Consider the following 21,548-nt stretch of genomic DNA (forward strand, 5'->3'; position numbering starts at 1 on the left):
GGTACCATGTCTCTCCCCTGGTCTGCACCAAGCCTCTGGGACCCGTCCTCTGGAGATAGATGAGTGTCGGGGCTGACTTCAGAGAGTCTTCCAGGGCTTAGACTAGGGTGCAGCCCACTGCATAAGGTCATGAATGGCCTTGTCATTAAGGTGCTTGTCCTCGTGGAGGATATCACATGTTTCTTGGCCCTGGTTACCAAATTGGAAATCAGATGAGAAGCTTTCTCCTCTACTCTCCATGCAAGGATTCCCCCCCCCTCCCCCCCCCCGAAGTAATTCTCAAGATGCTAATACCAGATTCAAATATTACAAGGCTGCCATTTGCCAGTGCTGCACTGATCCTTACACAACCCATTTGCTCCAGCTTACAGAAAAGGAAATAAGGCTCCAAAAGGTTAGAAAGTTGTGGAGCTCAAATCCAAGACCATTTGATAACACAGCTTTCTAAAGTTGACCACTAGGGGGTCAAAAGGCTGCACATATGAATTATAGTCAACTCCAAGACCTCTGCTCTTTCCAAGTAAGAGCACAGCAGAGAGTTGACAAGAAGGCAAGTGGGCTGCCAGCTTCCCTCTGTAAGAGTTAGGGCTAGCGTGGCACAGTAACAAGTGGGCCTTTGTAGGCCTGTGGTCTATGGGTGGTCCCAACCCACACGCTGGCTGAAACTGGCCTCTGATGCAGAAGCAGAATGTGTAGAGAGCCATTCACAATTAAAGAGGCTGCAGCCTTTAGGCCATTCTATCTCCTAGAGGACATACAACATCTGAAATGGTCTGGGCCTGAGTCTCCCCAGATTAAAATCAAAGGGGAGGGGCAGGGTTGGAGCCTCAGCCTTCTCTCCTTCTGCTACACCTCTCCTGCCTTGTTTCTGCCCCCTGTCCTGAGTATCACGAAGGACTGAAATTTTTCTTGCCTAGCTGTGACATCAGATCTAATTTTCTCAACAATGGGAATTGAAACAAAGGTGTGATATACCTCCCTTGCAATCCTAACCTACTCCACTCCTTTAAATTAGATCATAGAAAACCAAGGCTAGCTGGAGTTTTAGAGACCACTGAATTCAAACACTTTATTCTACAGAAGCAGAGGTCCGGAGGTTTAAAGTCACACATCTGACTGGTAAAAGGTGGGAACAGAAGCTTAGAGCCCTGGCTCATAATTGCCTATTTCCCCTGCTCCAAACTGAATGTCAGAAATGGGGTGCTATAGGCTGAATTTTTGTGACCCCCACCCAAATCCATAATGCTGAAGCCCTAGCCCTACTACCCCCACTATGACTGCATTTGGAGACAGGGCCTATGAGGAGGTGATTGACGTTAAATGAGGTCATAAGGTCAGGCCCCTAATCTAATAGGGTGGTGCCCTTATAAGAAGAGGAAGGGACACTGGAGATCTCTCCTCCTCTCCTCCCCTCCCCTCCCCTCCCCTCCCCTCCCCTCCCCTCTTCTCTCTCCCTCCCTCCCTCCCTCCCTCTCTCTCTGCCATGTGAGGACACAGCAAAAAGGTGGCTATCTGCAAACCAGGAAGAGAGTCTTCACCGGAAACCAAACCCTATTGGACCTTGATTTTGTACTTCCAGTCTCTGTGAAGAAATAAATTTCTATTATTTAAGCCACACAGTCTGTTCTGGCAGCCCAAGCTGATTAATACAAGAGGATAAAGTAATTTTTATTTGTGCGCCTTTACTCAAAGTGTGGGCATTAACAAATCACCACGTAGGGGAAAGAACAGCACCAGACTGGCTGAGGTGAGGGCCACTCAGAGACTCTGACCAGGGCCACTCTCCATCTGGAATGCCCTAGCCCACAGGCACCTGAAGGTCATTAAAAGGAACAAGTCGCTCAGTTAAAGAATTTGGGAAAACTATCCAAACTATGCATGTTCTGTTCTGTGAAACAGTCTGTCCTCCTATGATGCAGGGAAAACATTGGCCCAGGTGCCCCTTGCCCCCTTCTGGAACCTTCCCTGGTTACCTGAATCCTCACGTCTGGTATTTCTGAAACCCAGGTTGGGAGGAATGTCTTCTGAGAGAGGAGAAAGCGACTCTGACCCTCTGGGCTATAAGCCCTTAAAAAGGCCTGGGAGGGTCCAGGGAAGCTGGCCATCGTCTGAGGGCCTGACAACCCCCGTATCCGTCCGACATCAGGTCCTTGAGCATCAGCCCGCAACCTGAACCGGACGTGTCCTCCCCAGTGAAGCGCGTCAGCAAAAGAAACAGCTTTACTTACGGTCAAATGTTTACTTCCTGGAAGTTTTAAATTGAATGGAATTTTAAGTATTAAGACAAGAAAAAGACAAAGTAACTCATCACTGTTAGCATACTGGTTTGCTTATCTTATATATTTTTTTGAGTTTTACAAAATTTTCTATAATGGGCATGTATTATTTTATACTGATGACAGTAAATACTGTTCATTCATTCTCTAAATATTTCAGCATCTCTCAGGAGCCAGGAGGTTTTCCAGATGCAGGAGATACAGCAGTAACAAGGTCAAGGCCCCCCTCCTCCAGCCTCCCCAGGCCCCCAGAACTGGGCAGAGGGCATAATACAATGTGAGTCCTAGAGGAGAAGATTCGGGTGGAGTGAGAAATGGAGAGTCCTGGGGTGGGGTGGTCAGAAAGGGTTTTCTAAGAAGGGGACATCTGAGCAGAGACCTGAAGGAGGTGAGGGGCCGAGTCAGGTGAAGGGCTATGGAAAGAGCGCTTCCTTTAGATGGGAACTGCAGGGCGAAGGCCTGAGGCCTGGCCCCAGGAAGAGCAGAGGGTGACCCTGTGGCACGGGCAGGCGAGGGGTGGCAGGAGACGGTCTGGAGAGCCAGGCAGAGCCGACTGGGCAGGGCTCTGGAAGGAGTCTGGGCTCTGTCTCCGTGTGGAGAAATCGATAGGAAGATGGAGCAGGACAGTGAGGTGATGTGTAGTTTGGCAAACACTGTCTCCTGGGATGCCTCCCTCGTTTGCAGGAACCGCATTATCCCCATTAGACTAAAAGGTCCTGCCCTTGCTGGTATGCTCAGTGGTTAGAATGTCAACCTGTGCACCAAAGGGTTGAGGGTTCGATTCCTAGTCAAGGGCATGTATCTGGGTTGCAGGTTCATTCCTGGCCCCCTTTGGGACACATGCAGGAGTCAACCAATCAATGTGTCTCTCTCACATTGATGTTTCTTTCTTTCTCTCTCTCTGCCTCCCACCTCCCTCCCTTCCCTCTAAAAAAAACCAGTGGAAAAAATATCCTCCTGTAAGGATTAACAAAAAATAAAATAAAAGGTCCTGAGTTCAGGGATGGATGCACTTTCTCTTGTGGGTTCCTTTCCTAAGAGAGGGCTGGAGCAGGAACTATGGGCCTTGGGAAGCCAATGGCTCCGACCAGGGCTCTCACCTCCTGGGACTCACCTTCTACCGTCAACTCCACTGTCACCTGGCGGGCACCGCTACCATTGGTGGCTTCACAGGTGTACTTTCCCTTGTCCTCCTCCCGGACAGCATGAATCACAAGGCTGAAACTCCCGCGGATACCACAGTCCAGCAGGAAGCGGCCCCCGCTGGTGATGGGTTGCCCATTTCTGTGCCATGTCACCTGGGGCTCTGGGTAACCCCGGACCTTCAAGAAAAAGAAGAAAGGGTGAGCGCTTATATTTAAGGAGTACTTCCTGTGTTCCAGGTACTGTTCTGCGTCCTTTACATGTGTTAACTCACTTATCCTCATAGCAACCCTTGAAGCAGATACTGTTTTCATCTCCATTTTGGAGACGAGGAAATTGAGGCCCAGAAAGTTTGGGTAGATTTCCTGGGGTCTTGAAGGTAGAAAGCAGCAGAGGCAGGGATCCTGGCTCCCGGGCCCACTACACAAGAGCCTGGTTGCACATGAGAATCACCTGAGGGAGCTTTGAAACATACAAATGCCCATGCTCTACCTTGGACCAGTTAAATCAGAATCCCAAGGGGTGGGGGTGAGCATGGGGAGCCTAGATCGGTGCTTCCTACTCTATGATGCAAATAAATCACCTGGGAAAATGCAGATTCTGCTTCTATAGGTCTTGGGAGGAGCCTGAGACTCTGCAGTTCAGACAAGCTCTCAGATGATGCCGACGCTGCTGGTCCCCAGAACTCACATTGAGGAGCAAGGTCCCCAGAATGGCACCACTAGCCACCTGTGTGAAGGAGCACCTGAAATGTGGCCCTTCCTAATGGGGTTGCACCATGAGCATAAATTAAACACTGGGTTTTGCAGATTTAGCATGAAAAAATAGTGTAAAATATCTCAATAATTTAAAAATACTGATTACATGTTGAAAAGATAATATTTTTGGCATGTTGGATTAAATAAAATATATTGTTAAAATTAATTTCGCCTGCCCCAGCCAGTGTGGCTCATTTGGTTAGGCATCGTCCCGTGAACCTAAAGGTTGCAGGTTTAATTTCCAGTCAGGGCATATGCCGGAGTTGCAGGCTCCATCCCTGGTAGGGGGTGTGGAGGAGGCAGCTGATCAATGTTTCCCTCTCACATCGATGTTTCTCTCTCTCTCTCCCTCTCCCTTCCTCTCTCTAAAAATCAATGAAAAAAATCTTTAAAAGTATTTAATTCCACCTGTTTCTCGTTACTTTTTAACGTGGCTACTAGAAGTTACTATGACATACTAGTAAATGCACTGCATGGGATTTCTATTGGGCAGTGCTGCTCTAGACCGCTCAGTCTTTCTCTAATAATAGTAAACACCTAACCTCTGTTGAGGGCTAAGTATGTTAAGTAAGCACTTCTCTAAGTACTTGATGCATCTGAGCCTCAAGAGTGACTTGTTCAGAGCAGCGGTCACCAACTGGTGGTCCGCGGACCACTGGTAGTCTGTGAGGTCTGAAAGGTTGGTGTCCGCTGGTTTAAGGAAATCTTTGGAGCAGCAGTCGACAATCGGTGTAGTCCGCAGACCACTGGTGGGCCATGAGGTCCAAAAGGTTGGCGACCGCTGGTTCAGAGGATACTTCCCCAAAGAGAGGGAAATGTAGACAGAGGTAAATTTCAAGGAAAGAAATCACTTTGAGTTTCAAAGAAAGTTTCCCGAGGGCCCTCAAGCCCCTGAAACTCAGCAGGCCCTTCAGAATGGACTAATCTTTGGAGGAGCAAGGCTCAAACTGGCCCATGGATACACAGCCTGGGACCCAGAACTGGGAGATTTTAGCACTGGAAATGCACAGAAGACATCACAGAAACCTCTTGAGAAAGACAATGTTTGAATTACAAAACATGGTAGCAGTGGCTTTTACTTATGGATCCACGCCAAGACGAGAGAAAATGAATGTGGGTGAAGCAAAACCAGAATTCACTGATGACCCCAAATTGCATTCACAATGAAAGTCCTTGGTGACCTATAGAATAATCCTCCCACACCCCCCAGTAAGGTCAGAGGGGGTGCTCTGTCAGCACGTGGGAGAAAGTGGGGAGGTGGCGTGTGCATGCCCGCTGGGCATCCTAACATAGTTAATTCCCAAAGCAGCTCGGGAAGAAAGACTGTGAAAAGCGGCAGTAGTCGTCTTTGGGCTGTGCTTGCTGCGCTTCCCAGGTGTCCAGCCCCCAACTCATCCTGATACTCATTTCTCAGTGGCCAGGATGTAGATATCTTCTTAGGAAAGGAGGCCTGGAATCACAGGTAACGTCCTCAAAGTAAGTGATCACCCTTCTGTACAATTTTATGAATCTCACAAGGTCTGCCTCTCATCCTTACTAATCGGTAGTCAGGCTTCAGTGAAAAGCAAAAAAACAGCTCTCCAAATCATTATTACCCATTTTATTTGTGATTTTTGGAAACAAACATCTCTTCCCTATCAAAATCTATACTATAGCCCGGCTGGCGTAGCTCAGTGACAGAGCATTGACCTATGAACCAGGAGGTCACGGTTCGATTCCCAGTCAAGGCGGATGCCCGGGGTTGCGGGCTTGATCCCCAATGTGGGGCATGTAGGAAGCAGCCGATCAATAACTCTCTCTCATCATTGATGTTTTTATCTCTCTCTCCCTCTCCTTTCCTTTCTGAAATCAATAAAAATATATATTTTTAAAAATCTGCACAATACTCATGACGGAGACTGACTTCCTGTGAGGGAATGGCTATTCTGAAATCCCTTCCCCCAGAGGCAGACAGGGATGTGAGAAGCCACTGCAGCCTCACCAAAGCACTGTGTCCCATCTCAGGCTGCCAGGACCACATCAATTCCCTCATCTATATATATAAAAGCCTAAGTGACCTTTACGACTGAATGACTGGAATGACCCGTCGACCAGTCACTATGATGCACACTGACCACCAGGGGGCAGATGCTCAATACAGGAGCTGCCCCCTGTAATCAGTGCACTCCCACAGCCAACCTCCCGTGACCCCTTCCCCTGACCAGCCCTCCGATTGGCCCTGATGGGGGGGCCAGCCGGCCAGGCTGAGGGACCCCACCTATGCACAAATTCATGCATTGGGCCTCTAGTCTATTATAATATGAAACAAAGTACAAACAATAGTTGCCTCTGGGTCTCTCCTCTTTTCCTTTTAGTTAACTATTATTCTCTGATATTTTTGCAACCACACCTGAACTTTGTAAAATAGAAAAATAATTTTCCCCATGTTGCTCGCTGTTAAAAGGGTCACTGGCAGGTAAAATAAAACAAAACAAAACAAAACAAAACAAAATTTAAATGAAAATGTGTTCCTTTTATATTCGTCTGACTACATAATGAATGTATAGCACAAACATTCATAATGTGTGGAGGCCCTCAAAGTACTTAAATCTAGCATGGGAATAAAAACCCTGCTCAAATAAACTTTATGCGCCTTTGAAGATGACAAATGTCGTGTACCTATATACTAGGGTGTCATCCTGTGGCACTCTCTTGGCACAAAGGTTCACACAAAGGAATATTAGGCAACGGTGATTCTGTTACAGCACGGCTCTCCTGTTAAAGCATATTTTCCGGAAACAACGAAGGAAAAGAAACCCTTCCCTATGGAAGGAAGCCCTTGGGGAATCTGGTCATGTAGTGAATTTGCAAATCATCATTATCTTCTCCTCCACCCCATTAGGCAGGGCCAGCCTAATCCAGAAGAGGATCACCAGCCTTCTGTGAGCTTCAGAGAAAGGAGAGCACTACAGCTGAGCACAGAGAAATCATTAACTGCACCAGAGGCGTCCTAGCATTCCATTAGCAGGTACGCTGACCCCCTGCAGCCGTGCCAGCTCTGGTGGCCCATCGGTGCCTGGGACATCAATGATTAACTGGGGACACTGCGTGTTCCAGACCTCAGGGCCAAGCTCCCTCTTTCCCTTTCAATTTTCCTCTCATTTCACACACACACACACACACACACACACACACACACACACACACTCGTGAAATGTCCTGTTAAAATAAATATTTAGGGATTTTTAAATATGCTGAAACTTAAATATGCTTAGAAAGCTGTAGTGTGCAGTGGGACTTTTGTTCACTCTGCATCCAAAGCAAAGGCAGGAATCTCCGTGACCTTGCTCTATTCCAACGTCTGAATGATTTGCAGCTCCAGTTCTTTTCCTCCCGATATGGGGAAAAACGTGTTCAACCACTACTTAACATGACGCAAACATTATTCCGCTTTAAGGAAACCCATTTTTACTGTCTGCCCTCTCTCTGGGGCTCCTAGGTGGGGGAGGGAGAGAAGCCTGCTCTCACATCCTTGGGGTGCATGACAACAGCCCTGCCCTCCCTGGGCGCTTTATCTGCCTTCATCACAGGCCTTCAGCCAAGAAGCCGCAGCTGGTATTTTTACAGCCTGGCCCAAGACCACACTACAACCCCACTGATACTTCAGTTTTCAGAGGGCCTCCACATACAGAATCTTATTGGATTCTTGGAACACCATGAGGAAGGTGTCTGGGACTGGGTTCCCCAAAAGCAGAACCTGAAGTAGGGATTGAGGGAACCCTAACTGCAAACCCATAGCCAACAATCACAGCAGCTGGAAATGGGTGTACCCGCCTGGTGAAGGGGTCTGGGTGGAGCACCACAGCACCTGTGACAGCACACAATGCCCTTCACATTAATTAGCCCAGAGAGCTGAGGAAAGGGGCCCGGAGAAGTGGATGATTCACCAGTGATCTCACACGGGCAGATTAAGTGGCAGATCAGGACAATGATTTTGGTCTCCAAGCTGAGTGGTTGTCTCTCTGTGCCTCATTGTAAATTCATGTTTTTGGTGAGACAAATATTATAGAATCCAAAGCATGGATAAGTGTTTATCCCCAACAGACCCTAATTCTCATCCGAGTTAAAGCAATCTCTGCTCCCGCTTTGGGAAAAAGCAAAGGATACCACAAAAGATATGGCCATGCCACAAGCAAGTCTTGGGCTATTTGCTAGTAGAAACAGGACGGTGCTATAGACTGAATGTCTGGGTTCCTCCAAAATTCATATGTTGAAACCTAAGCCCCAATGTGATGGTATTAGCAGGTATTAGGATGAGACTTCCAGGAGGTGATTAGAACCTGAGGGTGGAGCCTTCATGAACTGGATTAGTGCCCTTATAAAGGGATCCTAAAAAGCTCCCTTATCCCTTCTACCATGTGAGGACACAGCCAGGAGACAACCATCAACGAACCAGGAAGTGAGACCTCACCAGACACTGAATCTGCTAGTGTCCTGATCTTAGACCTCCCAGCCTCCAGAACTGTGAGAAATAGATGTCTGTTGTTTAAGCCACCCGGTCTATGGTATTTCTGTTACAGCAGAAATACCCACAGGGTCTAAGATAGACAGGGTTGGTGCTATGCGTGTGCCCCAGACACCCCTAAGGGAGTCAGTGTGGTACAGAGTGGGGCCGGGCCTGGGTCCTGGGGCTGAGCGTGGCTTCCTACTGCTTCAGGCTACGGTCCCTCCCATGTCTGAAGGAGTGTGGGTCTAAACACTGACCCACTTAGCTTTCACTGGAAGATTCTTTCTTCTCCCTCCAGTCCCCTCTGGGTCCAGCCCACAGCCTCAGTCCCCTACAGAAAACCAAGTGACCACAAGGAGAAATGCTCAGGAACGTGAATAGGCAGCCCTGACTTTTCACCATAATGAGTTTTTGGAAACAGCCCCAAAGAGGGTCATTTTAAGAAGAATCATGTTTTTGCCACAATAACCACATTTAATTGGAGGTTGTGTTCTTGAACAAAAGCCCAGGATCAAATAAATCAAGGACATCCCGACAACTTGTCATAAAAATAAAGATATTGTAACCATAACCCCTGTAATAATTTAAAATAGTAAAACTGTGCTCCAGCTCTATAAAATGTCCTCAAAAACCTTTATGGCCTCAGAAGGCCTTTAAAAGGAATGGGGCTTATTGTGTGTGTGGTAGATGGTGAGGAGAAAGCTGGGAGGCAGGCGGGCAGCTGCTGCTACCTGACACCTACCTGTTGTACTTGAGGGACAGTTATTCAGGACCTGGTGCTGTCTTGAGATTCACTTAATGATGAAAAGGGAAATGTTCTTAAGGGCACGAAGCCTCTTGATATTCCTCTGACATGTGTAAAGGGCTTTCAGCCAATTCCAAGTTGCCAGGACAGGCAACCAGAGCCTGCGCCCAGAGCAGTGGCAGGTTCTCTGTCTCCACAACCCCTGCAAGACCCAGAGCAACATGCCTGCTGTCGTCTAAGACTGATGAGGGGCGGAAGGGGGTGATTTTGCTGGTTTTGATCATCTCCTACATGTCGCTTGTTCCTGGGTGGGCCTGCCCCTGTGTGCACACTGCAAGCCAGCACAGCTGCAGTGCACAGCTGGGCAGGAGGTGCAACTGAGGCTCTGCCCATGTCGGGATGGAGGGAGACCAAAAGGAGGGAAAGCAGAGCTGAGCTGAGGCTGGGGTGAGACAGGCTGCCCACCAGGACGCTGGGGAGCTGGGGAGCTACACAAAGACGACGTCAGCAGTGAGCTGAGGAATCCTTAGGGCCAGGAACAGACTCAAGGAGGGGCACCAGTAAGTATTTATTTGAATCTTGCTGAGCACTTGAATCGATGCTGGGAAAGGCTGATCCTGGAGGATGGGACATTAAGGAAACCTGTTGGACAAATGTGCCCCCAAGCTAGACAAAGCTGATGCTGCCACATGACTGCCCACATGCTTATAGCTGCCTGTACATTCCTCTGAACTTCTTCCCTTGTTTCAAGGCGGCTTTGTCTAAAATAAATAAACTCTATGATAAATGACTAGAACAGAGCTGGTGATTTAAAATAGAAAAATAAAGGAAATAAACCCAATCGTGCTGAGGAATGAGTTGAAAAAGAACCCTCAGCCCCATCTCTGAGTATAAGCTCATCCGAATAATAAATAGCCGTGGAGGCACAGAAAGAAGAATGAAAACACTAACAGCCCCCAACAAATTAGATCACAAAAAATGCCTATAAAACTTACATCATGGGTACAGTAGGAGAGTGAAGAGTGAAGGGTGAGCCGTGGGCATGACATGACCAAGCTTAGGGTCTGTGTCTGTGTCAGCAACTGGCACACCGCCCATTGGACAGGCAGCAACTTAATTAAGGCTTTGAATAATCCCGTTGCCAACTGTCAAAAGCCTTAACTGAACCCACAGAATCCATCAGGAAGAGATCATACCAGCTAAAAACAGCAATTAGTGAGAGGCTTAAAATGCTGGATGCTGCCTGTCCCTAGTCCAACTTGTGAAACAGTGAGGACAAAAGTGGTTCCATAAAAAATAAACTCAGGATGTCGAGAGCCATTCCTCAAACTAGCCCAGCAAATGCCACGTGGGTCTTCAGGGACAGATGCTGAAAGTCTCTGTGATTGGCCACTCACTTTCTAGGGCAAGTTTCCTTTTCCTATGGCCCAAGACACAGATACCCCCACACCCCGACATCTGCAAGTCTGGGAATTTCTGGTTTCTCCCACTGAGAGCACATGGCAGATTCTGACTGGGTGGCCTTGGGTTATACCTCAGGCTCTTTTGAATCTTTCAAAAACAAAAAAGATCTATTTCCTTTTATCTAGATTAGGATTATCAATGCATGAAACTTTCTTATTCCTTTTTAATGATATAAGCACCTAAAAGCCTTTGAAGCAGTTCAACAAAGTAACAGAATTGTACGTGTAATGGGGAACCTCTCACATTGACATTTTCTTAAATTCATAGTTTTCCTATAAAAACTAGTGTCCCTCTGTGTGAACCCCCAGTTCCTGTGGGAAGGCTGTGGGATTCCTGCCTCACCAGGAACCTCTCTACACAAAGTCCTGGGGTCTGGCTTTATTCCCTCTTGAGAAGGCTTCTAAGGACACAGCATCTGCAGCTGGTAAGGCTGGCCCCAGAGCACGCTCTCCTGATTCGACTACCAAGTTGAGATATTCTCTCAAATGTATTAAAATATTAATATTAAAGTTTATTAATAAGAGGCATCATAGAGGTTTAACAAATTAGTGGCATCATAGAGGCTTAACAAATTAGTGCTGTGGCTTGTGTTTTCTTTTTAATTCCTTAAGAATCTTCTGCCGACCTTTCCCCATGTAAGTGGCACACCCCTCCTTTGAGGAACAGCTCCTTCCCCCTATACACCTCCGGTGAGTCTGGTGGGGTGCGATTAGGTCATCTGCCTTCTGGCCAAAGTACTTGGATTTCAAAAATGAGCATATGATCCAAGGCGGCCAATCAGAGCTCTTCCATGACATTTTATTTTATTTATTTATTTTTTTAAAAAAATATATATTTTATTGATTTTTTACAGAGAGGAAGGGAGAGAGATAGAGAGTTAGAAACATCGATGAGAAACATCGATCAGCTGCCTCCTCCACATCTCCTACTGGGGATATGGCCGCAACCCAGGTACATGCCCCTGACCGGAATCGAACCTGGGACCCTTCAGTCCGCAGGCCGACGCTCTATCCACTGAGTCAAACCGGTTTCGGCTCTTCCATGACATTTTAAATTAGAACAAAGGGAGGCCGAATTGTCTATTTTCACAGGGATCCCAAGCTGGAAAGACACAAGCCTGAAGCTGTCTGCAGCCATCTTCTCCCATCCCCCCATTTTCTTGCTCTCACCCCAGAAGAGGAAGCCATCTATAAGGTAAGACGTCACATACACAGTGAAGAAGAGAACAGATGGAGGCCCTGCCCGACAGAGCTGTGGCGGAATCCAGATCCCCTCAGTTGTGGGAGGCACTACATCTCTATTGCTTACCCCGGATGAAGTTGGCTTCTCTCACTTGCAAACAAGAGTTCTGACTAATGGAGGAAGGTATATGGTATCTGGAATCAGACTTGGTGTGTGGGTCCTGGTTGCACTGATCACTTGTTGCTTGATCTCGGGCAAGTTAACTTATCTGGCCCTCAGTTTACATACCTATAAGATGGGATGATACCAGTATTCACTTCCATGGAAAAGTTTATTATCAAATGAAATAGCACAAGTACAACAGCCCATCAATACATTCTAAAGGTTAGATCCATCTCCTTTTTTCTTCAGAACAAGTAACTCTTTAAAATCAGGTGCCCCAGAATCCACTCAGCTTCTAGCTTTGTTAACAGCGTGAAACTGTTTGTGCCCTGAGAAATACCAGCACTTGTGAACTTCTGGGCTTGCTGAGCCTCCCCTTACACAACTCACTTTCAAACAGGCAACTTCAAGGCATCACACTCTTCCATAAAAACTGAACATTTTGAGAACAACTTCTGCTTTAGCTGAACTGGCTTATTATTTTTATTTAAAGAGTAAACCTCCTTAGAAAAGTAAGTATTGTTTTTATGCAACATCACAAAGCCCACTTTAAACATATATCCAGTCTGTAGTTTTGACTGTCCCATCATTCCAGTCCTGTAACATCATGTGCACCTTTGAGTCTCATGATGTGCACCTTTGAGTCTCTACCATCCCCTTGATTTCTGCCTCACTGACTAATGCAGCCATGGAATTTCAAGGGCATGAGTGAGTGCTGGGAAGGAAATCAATCTGGGGCAATAAATCTGGAGTTCCTGGCCAGTCATGGCTGGACCTGGAGAGAGAGAGAGGCATACCTCACTGACAGAAGGGATGGAGCAGAGGGCTCCTCCCCAAACAACACACAGACCATTTGGCAATGCCTCCTCACCCTCCAACAGCAGAGCCCAGATGCAAAAAGACGGAAACTGGTCACAGGTTGTACTGGGAAGGTCCTGCCCTATGAGGACTCTCTGAGGATATAAAGTAAATCTGTTTAAAAGCAGAGGTGGGCAAAAGTAACCCAAGGGTCTCAACAATCCAAGAACATCTCGACTTGGTTCCCTTGCCTTAAATTCTGATTTTTGGTCTTTCCAAGCTGCCCTCTGACCCAACACCTGCTCCACATGCACACCCCCACACAAATGTGCATTCTGCTTGGATTCTCCCAGGTGGCAGGCTCTCTCCCTTGCAGCCTGCCACCTGGGAGAATCCAAGCAGAATTCTGGGGCTTTGGAAGTAGGACCCTTCCTGCTGCCTGAGCATCTCTGGGATTCTGGCACATGGGAAGAAAGCAGCCATGTGAGTTTGCTGCTTTATGGCAGAATGATTTCCCCAAACCCTAGGTGCCCAAAGGCATCCTGATCTGCATGGAGAATCCGTGTCTGACTGTCTGCCAGGCTGAAAAGCACAATAAACATGATTTCATAAATTGTCTTTATTTTCACCAAGAAAATACATATACATGGTCAAATGGTACTGTAAGTCATAACAACAACAAAAGCAGGGCTCTGTTCCACTCATCCGCGCCTCCCCTCCTCCCCCCCCCCCCCCGCCCAAACTTCTACTTCCTTGAGGCAATCATCTTCAACTCTTTTTATTTTTTATTTTTTAAATATATTTTATTGATTTTTTACAGAGAGGAAGGGGGAGGGATAGAGAGTCAGAAACATCGATGAGAGAGAAACATCGATCAGCTGCCCCCTGCACACTCCCCACCGGGGTTGTGTCTGCAACCAAGGTACATGCCGTTGACCGGAATCAAACCTGGGACCCTTTTCGCAGGCCGACACTCAATCCACTGAGCCAAACCGGTTAGGGCTATTTTTTTTTTTTTTTACCCATTTCATCTGGTATTTTTTTTCCATATTTCTAAACAAGAGCCCTTTACAGCTACTGTTTTATTCTTTAAAATTTTACACATTATTTCTTAACTCTCTGCATAGATTATGTATGAGATTTAGCTCTCAAATCTCCCTCCACATACACCCTTCAGCTATCCCCAATAATTACATCATAATTTTTATGTCAATGTGTTAGTATTTGCTCCACTTAAACTATGCTCACTGCCAAGCTGCATAGTATATAACAATTACATTTCTTGAACTTTTCATTATTCATGGAGTTAATAACGGTCATTCTTTTGGTTTTCTTAAAGAACCCCCAACTTCTTAAGAGAACTATCAAATTCTCAGAAATGGTCAAATGCATCAGATAATGAACTCATCAGTGGCTCTATGTTTTTCCCCTTTGGAGTATCCCTGAAGCATTCTATTATCCTTCTCCACTCGAAACTGGATGCTTTCTGCTTTCTAGGCTAGATGCAGGAACTTTCTTTCCTCATCCTCTCAGGGATTTCTTGGCGTGTGCCACCATTTTGGTTGAACAGCTCCTCCAGTGGTTTCTTAAGAATGAATGAATAGAAGCCTAAAATTTTAAAATCTGGATTTTCTGAAAGTGTCAATATCCTACCTACACACCCAACTTACAGTTTGTCTAACAATGGAATTGTAGATGGAAAATCTTTGTATCTTCAGAAATTTTGCAGGCATTACTTCATGACATTTGAAGCACAGCTTCTGGCATCCAATGTTGCTTTTGAGAGGTATAAGGCCATGCTGATCCTTGCCCTCTGCGCTGGGGTGTGTGTGTGTGTGTTTTCCTTTCAAACTTTTAGAATCTTCTCTTCCTCCCTGGCAATCTAAAATTTCATGATGATTTGCCTTGGTGTGGGTCTGTGTTCACTCATTGTGTTGGACCCTTGGAAAAAGGTCTTTTCTTTACTGGCATTGCACATCTTTCCATTTTGAAGAGTTTTTGTGTTTTGACAATTTTTTTCTCCACTGTTTTGTACTATGTTCCCTTTGTAGAACCCCTATGAGTTGGATATTAGCCCCACTAGAGTGACCTCTACATTTCTTCTCCATCTCCATCTTCTTGTTCTTTCAAGGGAGAGTGCCTTGATTTTATCTTCCAACCAGTCTTTTGAAGTTAAAGTTATTATTTTGGCTATCATGAACTTCAAAAAAATCCTTTCTTTTTCAGTTTTTCAAAACTGTTTTGAATAATCTCCTCTTTTTGTTTAATGGAAGCAACATCTAACCTCTGAGGTAATTTCTTTGAAGTTTTCCATTTTCTGTATTCTTCTGGTCTACTTAATTCCTTTTTTGGTTCTTTTTGTCTATTTCATAACAGAGGCTTCCCTCAGACATCTGATGATCCTTCACTGATTTTTCATATCTATATATATAAAATCCTAAGCGACTGGTAGACCGATCACTATGACATGCACTGACCACTAGGGAGGAGGCAGATGCTCAAAGCAGGAGCTGTCCCCTGGTGGTCAGTGCACTCCCATGGCCAGTCAACCTCCCTTGGTCCGCGCCCCCCGGCCGGCTGGCCCCTATTGGCCCCTATCAGGACTGGGCAAGGGACCCCACCCATGCACGAATTCGTGCACTGGGCCTCTAGTATATGAATAAAGACATTAGAAATTCCATGCACACAAGTGGGGGCTTGTCAACTTGTCAGACCTCCAGTAGAATAAATGGGTAAAACCCCTCAACTGTTGGTATCTATGGATCTCCTTCCTTGAGATGATCAATTTCCATGAAGAAACTGTACTCTCCCAATTTCCTGTTCTGGTGGTGGTGAAACAGTAATTAAGCCTGAGGAAAGGCCATGAGGGGTCTTATTTCAAAATGCTGCCTTTCACTTAGCCCTTCTCCATTTTGAGTGGAACACCTCACCCCTGCCTATAGCTGTGCCTTGTGTCCAGGAGTTGAGAGATGGTCAGGTTTAGTGTCTTCACAGAGAAGCTTCAATCCTTTGGAGCAGGGGGAGGAACAGTGTGGTTTGGCACATGGAGGGAGTGTGGATGGGGACCTGGGTCTAACTGCTCCTTGTGACATACACGTTCACCAATCCTCCAGTTTTCAGCTTCACTCCATAACCCAGGCTTTGAAAGGACTTGATGTCTCTAACTCCTCAGCCTTTTCAGGAATTTTCTGGAACAAGCAGGCTTACTTTTTCTTGTTGCCCACTCCCCTAACCACAGGCATAGCACAACGCAGAACGCTGAAACCCAAATCAGCCAATCATCTATCAGCTTTCCATCATTCATCAATCTGTTGACATCTCTTATCTGCTGTTGTCTCTCTCCCATTCTATCTGCCCCTTGGGTTTATAAGTTTTTTATAAAAACTCATTTTAAGGATGCTTATGATTTTTTAAAAACTCAGATAATAGTAACATGTTGGCAAGGATGAAGAAACTGGAATCTCTGTGCATTGCTGGTGAGAATGTGAAATGGTGCAGATGCTATGGAAAACGGTATCATGTTTCCTCAAAATTACCATATGGTCCAGCAATTTTTACCTCTATGTAAATATCCCAAAGAATTGAAACCGGAGGCTCAAAGAGGTATTTGTACATCAATCTCCATAGCAGCATTAGTCACAATAGCCAAAAGGGGGAAGTGACCCAAGTGTCCATCCATAATGAATGGGCAAACAAAATGTGATATATGCATACAATAGAATATTATTCAACCTTAAAAAAGAAGGGAATTCTGATACATGCTACAACATAAATGAACCTTGAAGACACCATGATGAATGAAATAAGCCAATCACAAAAGGACAAATGCTGTATGATTCCACTTGCATGAGCCACCTAGAGTAGTCAAATTCATGAGACAAAAAATAGAATGGTGGTTGCCAGGGGCTGGGAGAGGAGTGAAAGGGGGAGTTGTTGTTTAATGGGTAGAGTTTCAGTTTTATAAGATGAAAAAAGCTTGAGAAATGGATGGTAGTGGTGATAATTGTACAACAATGTAAATGTACCTAATACCACTGAACTGTGTACTTAAACATTGTTAAAATGGTCAGTTTTATGCTATGTATATATTTGCCACAATAAAATAATTAATGAACCATATATGTGTGGTTCTATTTTTGGCTCTATTTTTGAATGCTGTTTTGCCTCAATCAACTGTATGTTTACCCTTTGCCAAATACTACATTGCCTTTAAAACAAAAGCCTTATGTGAAGTATTAAAATGAAGAAAAAGAAGTCTGAAAAAATATAAATCAGATCAAAGTCACTTCGATATAAAAGATTTCCAATTTTATGCACTAATAATAAAATCCAATTAGCATGGCTCACAAGGCCCTCTGAAACCTGGCCCTGCTCTCTCTCTCCCACTCTGTCCTTGCCCACTGCACTCCTGCCACACGCTGCTCCTCTCTGGGCCAGGAGGTAGGATGAAGACAGCAGGGTATCCACCTAGAGTGGCTCCCAGGCTGTTGGATGAGAGGGTTATGCCACCAACCAGAGCATGTCCAGTCAATGCTGCGGGAGCACAGGGGAGGGTGGGGAGAAGCTCGGTGGGCTGTTGTTTAGAGTTGAGCAGGAATCCCAGGCCACTTCCCACTACAGTGCTCTGCCCCAGGGAGCTGGGGTGGCCTGACTGAGAGCACTGGGTTCACAGGAACCAGCCATTCAAGTTTGACTAGACAAGAGATGGTTGCTGACCTTATGTCAGCGGCTCAGGGACCCCACACTGAGATGGGCTCCAGGAGAGGTGGGCCCAGAAGGGTTCCAGGCCAGGGCAGTGCAAGCACAGCCAGGAGGAGCCCAGGGGCTCCCTCTCGAGGCCCCCCTCCCTCTTCTCCCCAGTCTTTCTCCACAGACAGCTCCAGGCTAACCAGAGCCGGTCTCTTCAGTCACTTCGGCCTGATTTACAGCTCCTGCCATTTTTATTCCATGCAGTGCAGTTCTTGCACAAGCTATTGTTGGGGAATTTTAGGGAAGGGCTCCAGACACAGGAAAGACAGGAGTAAATGGCAATGGCCCTCGAATAAGGTCCTACTGTAAGTAAGCCTTTGCTTGGTGCTTCTCTGGGTGTTTGTTGGTGGCATGTTAAGGGAAGGGGCGTGCCAAAGGGATTTGAGTCCTAGTGTAAAACACACATTTAAAGCAGATTTAAACATTCCAGTCTAAGCCATTGAAATTTATTTTCTGAAGAAGCATCTGGAAAAATGGAGGGAAAAGCTGCCCAGTTATTTAGTAAAAACAAAACTCAAACTTTCCTTTCCCCTTCCTGCCAATGTCCCTTTCAACTATGTGATCCTCGGGGACCCACAGGGGCTGGGGCACAGCTGGGCTGGCACAGAGCATCTTCAGACCCAGGGGGCCAGGACCTACAAATGGCAGCTGCAGTCACTGACTGGAAGGCTGGGGTGCCCCCACTCCCAAAAGCTGTGCATACAGGCTTAGTGGAGACTGCTTCAGCCTGACCAACCCTGGCTGGTAGAGGGGGATTCAAAACCAGCCAGTTTCCCAGATTTCCCAGGGTTTCTCGTGTTGGGAGCTCTGCAGCCCAGAGAGCCCTTCTCCCACCTCCTAATCAGGCAGCCTGCAGAGAGCCTAGGCATCTGCACTCCTTTTCTAGACACACACAACTATAAGAAATGAAATAAGTGTCCCTCCCCTGTCTGACAAAAGCTCTGGCTCCTGATCTGGTCTGAGGGGCTCTGGGCGGGGCTCGGCCTCTGCCTCAGTGTGGTGACTGCTCAGCCCACTGGCTCAGAGAATTCCAGGTGCAGCCTGAGCTGCTGAACAATGAGTGGAGGTGCTGGCAGGCGCCCAGTCTCCCTACGGAAGGCCTTTACTGAATTAAGCAAGTCAGCCTCAGTCTCCTCCAGGCCTGAGGGGTGGGGAAGAGGTAAGAGCTGTGGGTGTCAGTCCCCTGGGAGTGTCAGAGAGTGGCAGGGAGAAGCTATTCCTCGTGAAGAATGGTGCCTGTGGGCTGTCTTCAGGAGAGCAGGCTGCTGGGAGAGGCCCTGGCGGTTCCTGGGAAGTGGCCTGGTTTGTACTCTGTGGGACTAGAAGGATCTGTAAACTTGCTATGACCTTAGAAGGAACATGACAGCCTAGAAAAGCTTAACATCTACGGCCATTACTCACCTTCTCCTGGAGCACCTAGACTGGGAATGCTGCTCACACACCCTGCCGCTCAGCGACTTCCCACTGCAACCACTTCACTGACACTGGTGCCGCCACAGCCTGAGCAGGTCAGGGGCTTCCTGTCCCTGAAGTCAAGGGGAGCCAGGCCAGTTTGTGGTGCAGAAGGAATGGGTAAGCCTGGGGCCCAACAGCCCTTCTCCTCAGCAGTAGTGTGAGAGCAGTTTTTATTTCAAAGCCCTTTTCGGTCTTAGAAGCCTCACAGCTGGGTCCAGGACCTGGGTCCCATTAGCAAGGTGGGTGTTCTTCAAAGTGGGAAAAGCTAAAGCTGCTTGGCCCTTCGTTTCTTTTGAATTGATTTTGCTGTCCAGCTGAGTCATATGAGGGGAGACCCATGGAACAAGGGGGACACTGACCCATATGACTCACCCGGGCCTTCACTCTGATAAAGACCCCTACTCAGGGCTCAGGCCACTGGGACTCCTGACCCGTGGCTACAGGAGGGTCTAGTTTCTAAGCAGACTTGCAGATTAGGTACTGGGGAGAGAGCTCCATCCCTAAGTAGGGAGTATCTATAATAATAAAAGCATAATATGCTAATTAGACTGGACGTCCTTCCGGACGACCTTCCAGATGAAGCCAGGGCTTCAAGGGAAGCCCAGGTCCCTGGTGCCAGAGGGAAGCCAGTGCCAGCAGCCGGGGCAAGGAAGGCCTTCTCTTGCACAAATTTCGTGCATCGGGCCTCTAGTTTATAAATAAAGCTAAAAAAAAAAAATCCTAAAGCTAGGGCTAAATGCCAATACAGCCAATTCTCACTTATCTCCCTGCTGCAAAAGATCATTATAGTTCTATTTCTATTAGTCCATAGGCTGTGTCATGCCTCAGAATTCCCTCCTAATGTCCTTCTTTTAAATGCTCACCATACAGTGTTAGGTGAACAAGATAGATACCCTAGAAATAATGCTAGTGGAACCAAGCAAGGAGCAATTCTGAGAAGCTACACCCTTCCCCTCTCTGCCCGCTCCTCCAGGGCTACTCACTCCCCCTCTGGTGAGTCTCCCCAATTATTCAGCCCCCTCTGATTTCTCGTACCTTCACATGATTGTCTAACGTGACCACATTTTTTAAAACCAGTAGACGTTTATCTGATCACAGTGTAGACTGTTTAAAATCAGGCCTGTCCCAGAAAATCTGAGGCAACTAATCACCATTACATCACCTTTCATATTTCTTTCTGCCCTACAGCAAGCCCAGTGACCATATGTTCCATAAAAAAAAAAAAAAAAAAAATCAGGACACATTATCTAACAAGAGATTTATGGGCAGCCTCCAGGTGCAAGAAGGAGTTGGTGTTATAAGTCTCAACATTAAAATATTGGAACTCCAAGGGTATTTGGATGACTTTACTGGAAAAAATGAGAATATTCTAAATCAGAATGGCTCACAATAATCTGAGATGAGAATTTCTATACCAGTAACAGTTATACTTTTGTTTATTTCAGACACAATTGGCACAACTCCCTACAAGAAGACTCTGAGTTACTCAAGAGGGGGAACTAGACATGACACCTATTTTAAAGTTCTCTCCATGCCCAGCGTGGCTAGTAAAGCCACTAGGGAGTGGAGGGTTGGCTGATGTCCCTCCTCTCCAATCTTTATGTCCCAGCTCAAGTGTATTTTCACAGACACCTCTCTTGATTTCCCAAACTAGGTCACACTGCTATGCTCTCAGGGCACCTTGCATTCTTTCTTCAGTGGGTCTCATCAAAGTTTATAATTCACCTGTATGCATGGTCACTCTCACCTGTCTCACAGCACTAGACTGTAACTGCCTGTGGAAGGGGCTGAAATGGTTTGGCTCACCAGTGAAATCACCAACTCCTAGCACACAGCTTGGCACATAGTCGGTGCTTGATAAGTATTTTTAAATTAATGATGTGGTCTCTCTGGTAGGTCCCAGGACTCCATATTTCTCCTTTGCATTAACATTTTTATTAACTATATAAATGAAGACTGCAAGGCTGCTCATGAAAACTAACGCTGGCATAAATATTGAGGTCATAACCAAATCAACATTCTAAAAGAACAAAAGCCCAAATAAAAAGAAGCTTAGGAGAGAACAAATCCTGTGAAGGCTCTAAATCATTTAGACAAAATCGAAGTAGGGGGCAGCTCATGTGTAAAAGGAGCTGGGTAAGAGTTTCCGAAACATTATTCAATCTTAAGCTATTTTAACAGAGAGAGCATGATGTCTGAGCAAGGAGAGGGCAGTCCCATTCTGCCTGACCACCACTGACAGGACCCTTCCAGGCACACATGCCACACGTTAACAGGGCGTCAATGAAGGGGCTCATGATCTGAGGGGATGACAATGCCCACTGCCCAAC

The 21,548-nt window shown here is 46.5% G+C and overlaps 1 protein-coding gene across 5 annotated transcripts in view; it reads right to left on the reverse strand.

Annotated features, from left to right (window-relative positions):
* MYLK (myosin light chain kinase) overlaps window positions 1–21,548 on the reverse strand; it is a 272,007-nt gene that overhangs the window by 124,272 nt on the left and 126,187 nt on the right. For all 5 annotated transcript variants that reach the window (XM_036348906.1, XM_036348905.1, XM_036348904.1 and 2 more), the window contains one exon: window positions 3,391–3,598. In XM_036348906.1, coding sequence (XP_036204799.1) covers window positions 3,391–3,598 — 208 coding nt within the window. The remainder of the gene's footprint in view (window positions 1–3,390; window positions 3,599–21,548) is intronic.

The sequence above is a fragment of the Myotis myotis genome, unplaced genomic scaffold (assembly GCF_014108235.1).
Source record: "Myotis myotis isolate mMyoMyo1 unplaced genomic scaffold, mMyoMyo1.p scaffold_m19_p_2, whole genome shotgun sequence".
In the NCBI taxonomy this organism is placed as follows: domain Eukaryota; kingdom Metazoa; phylum Chordata; class Mammalia; order Chiroptera; family Vespertilionidae; genus Myotis; species Myotis myotis.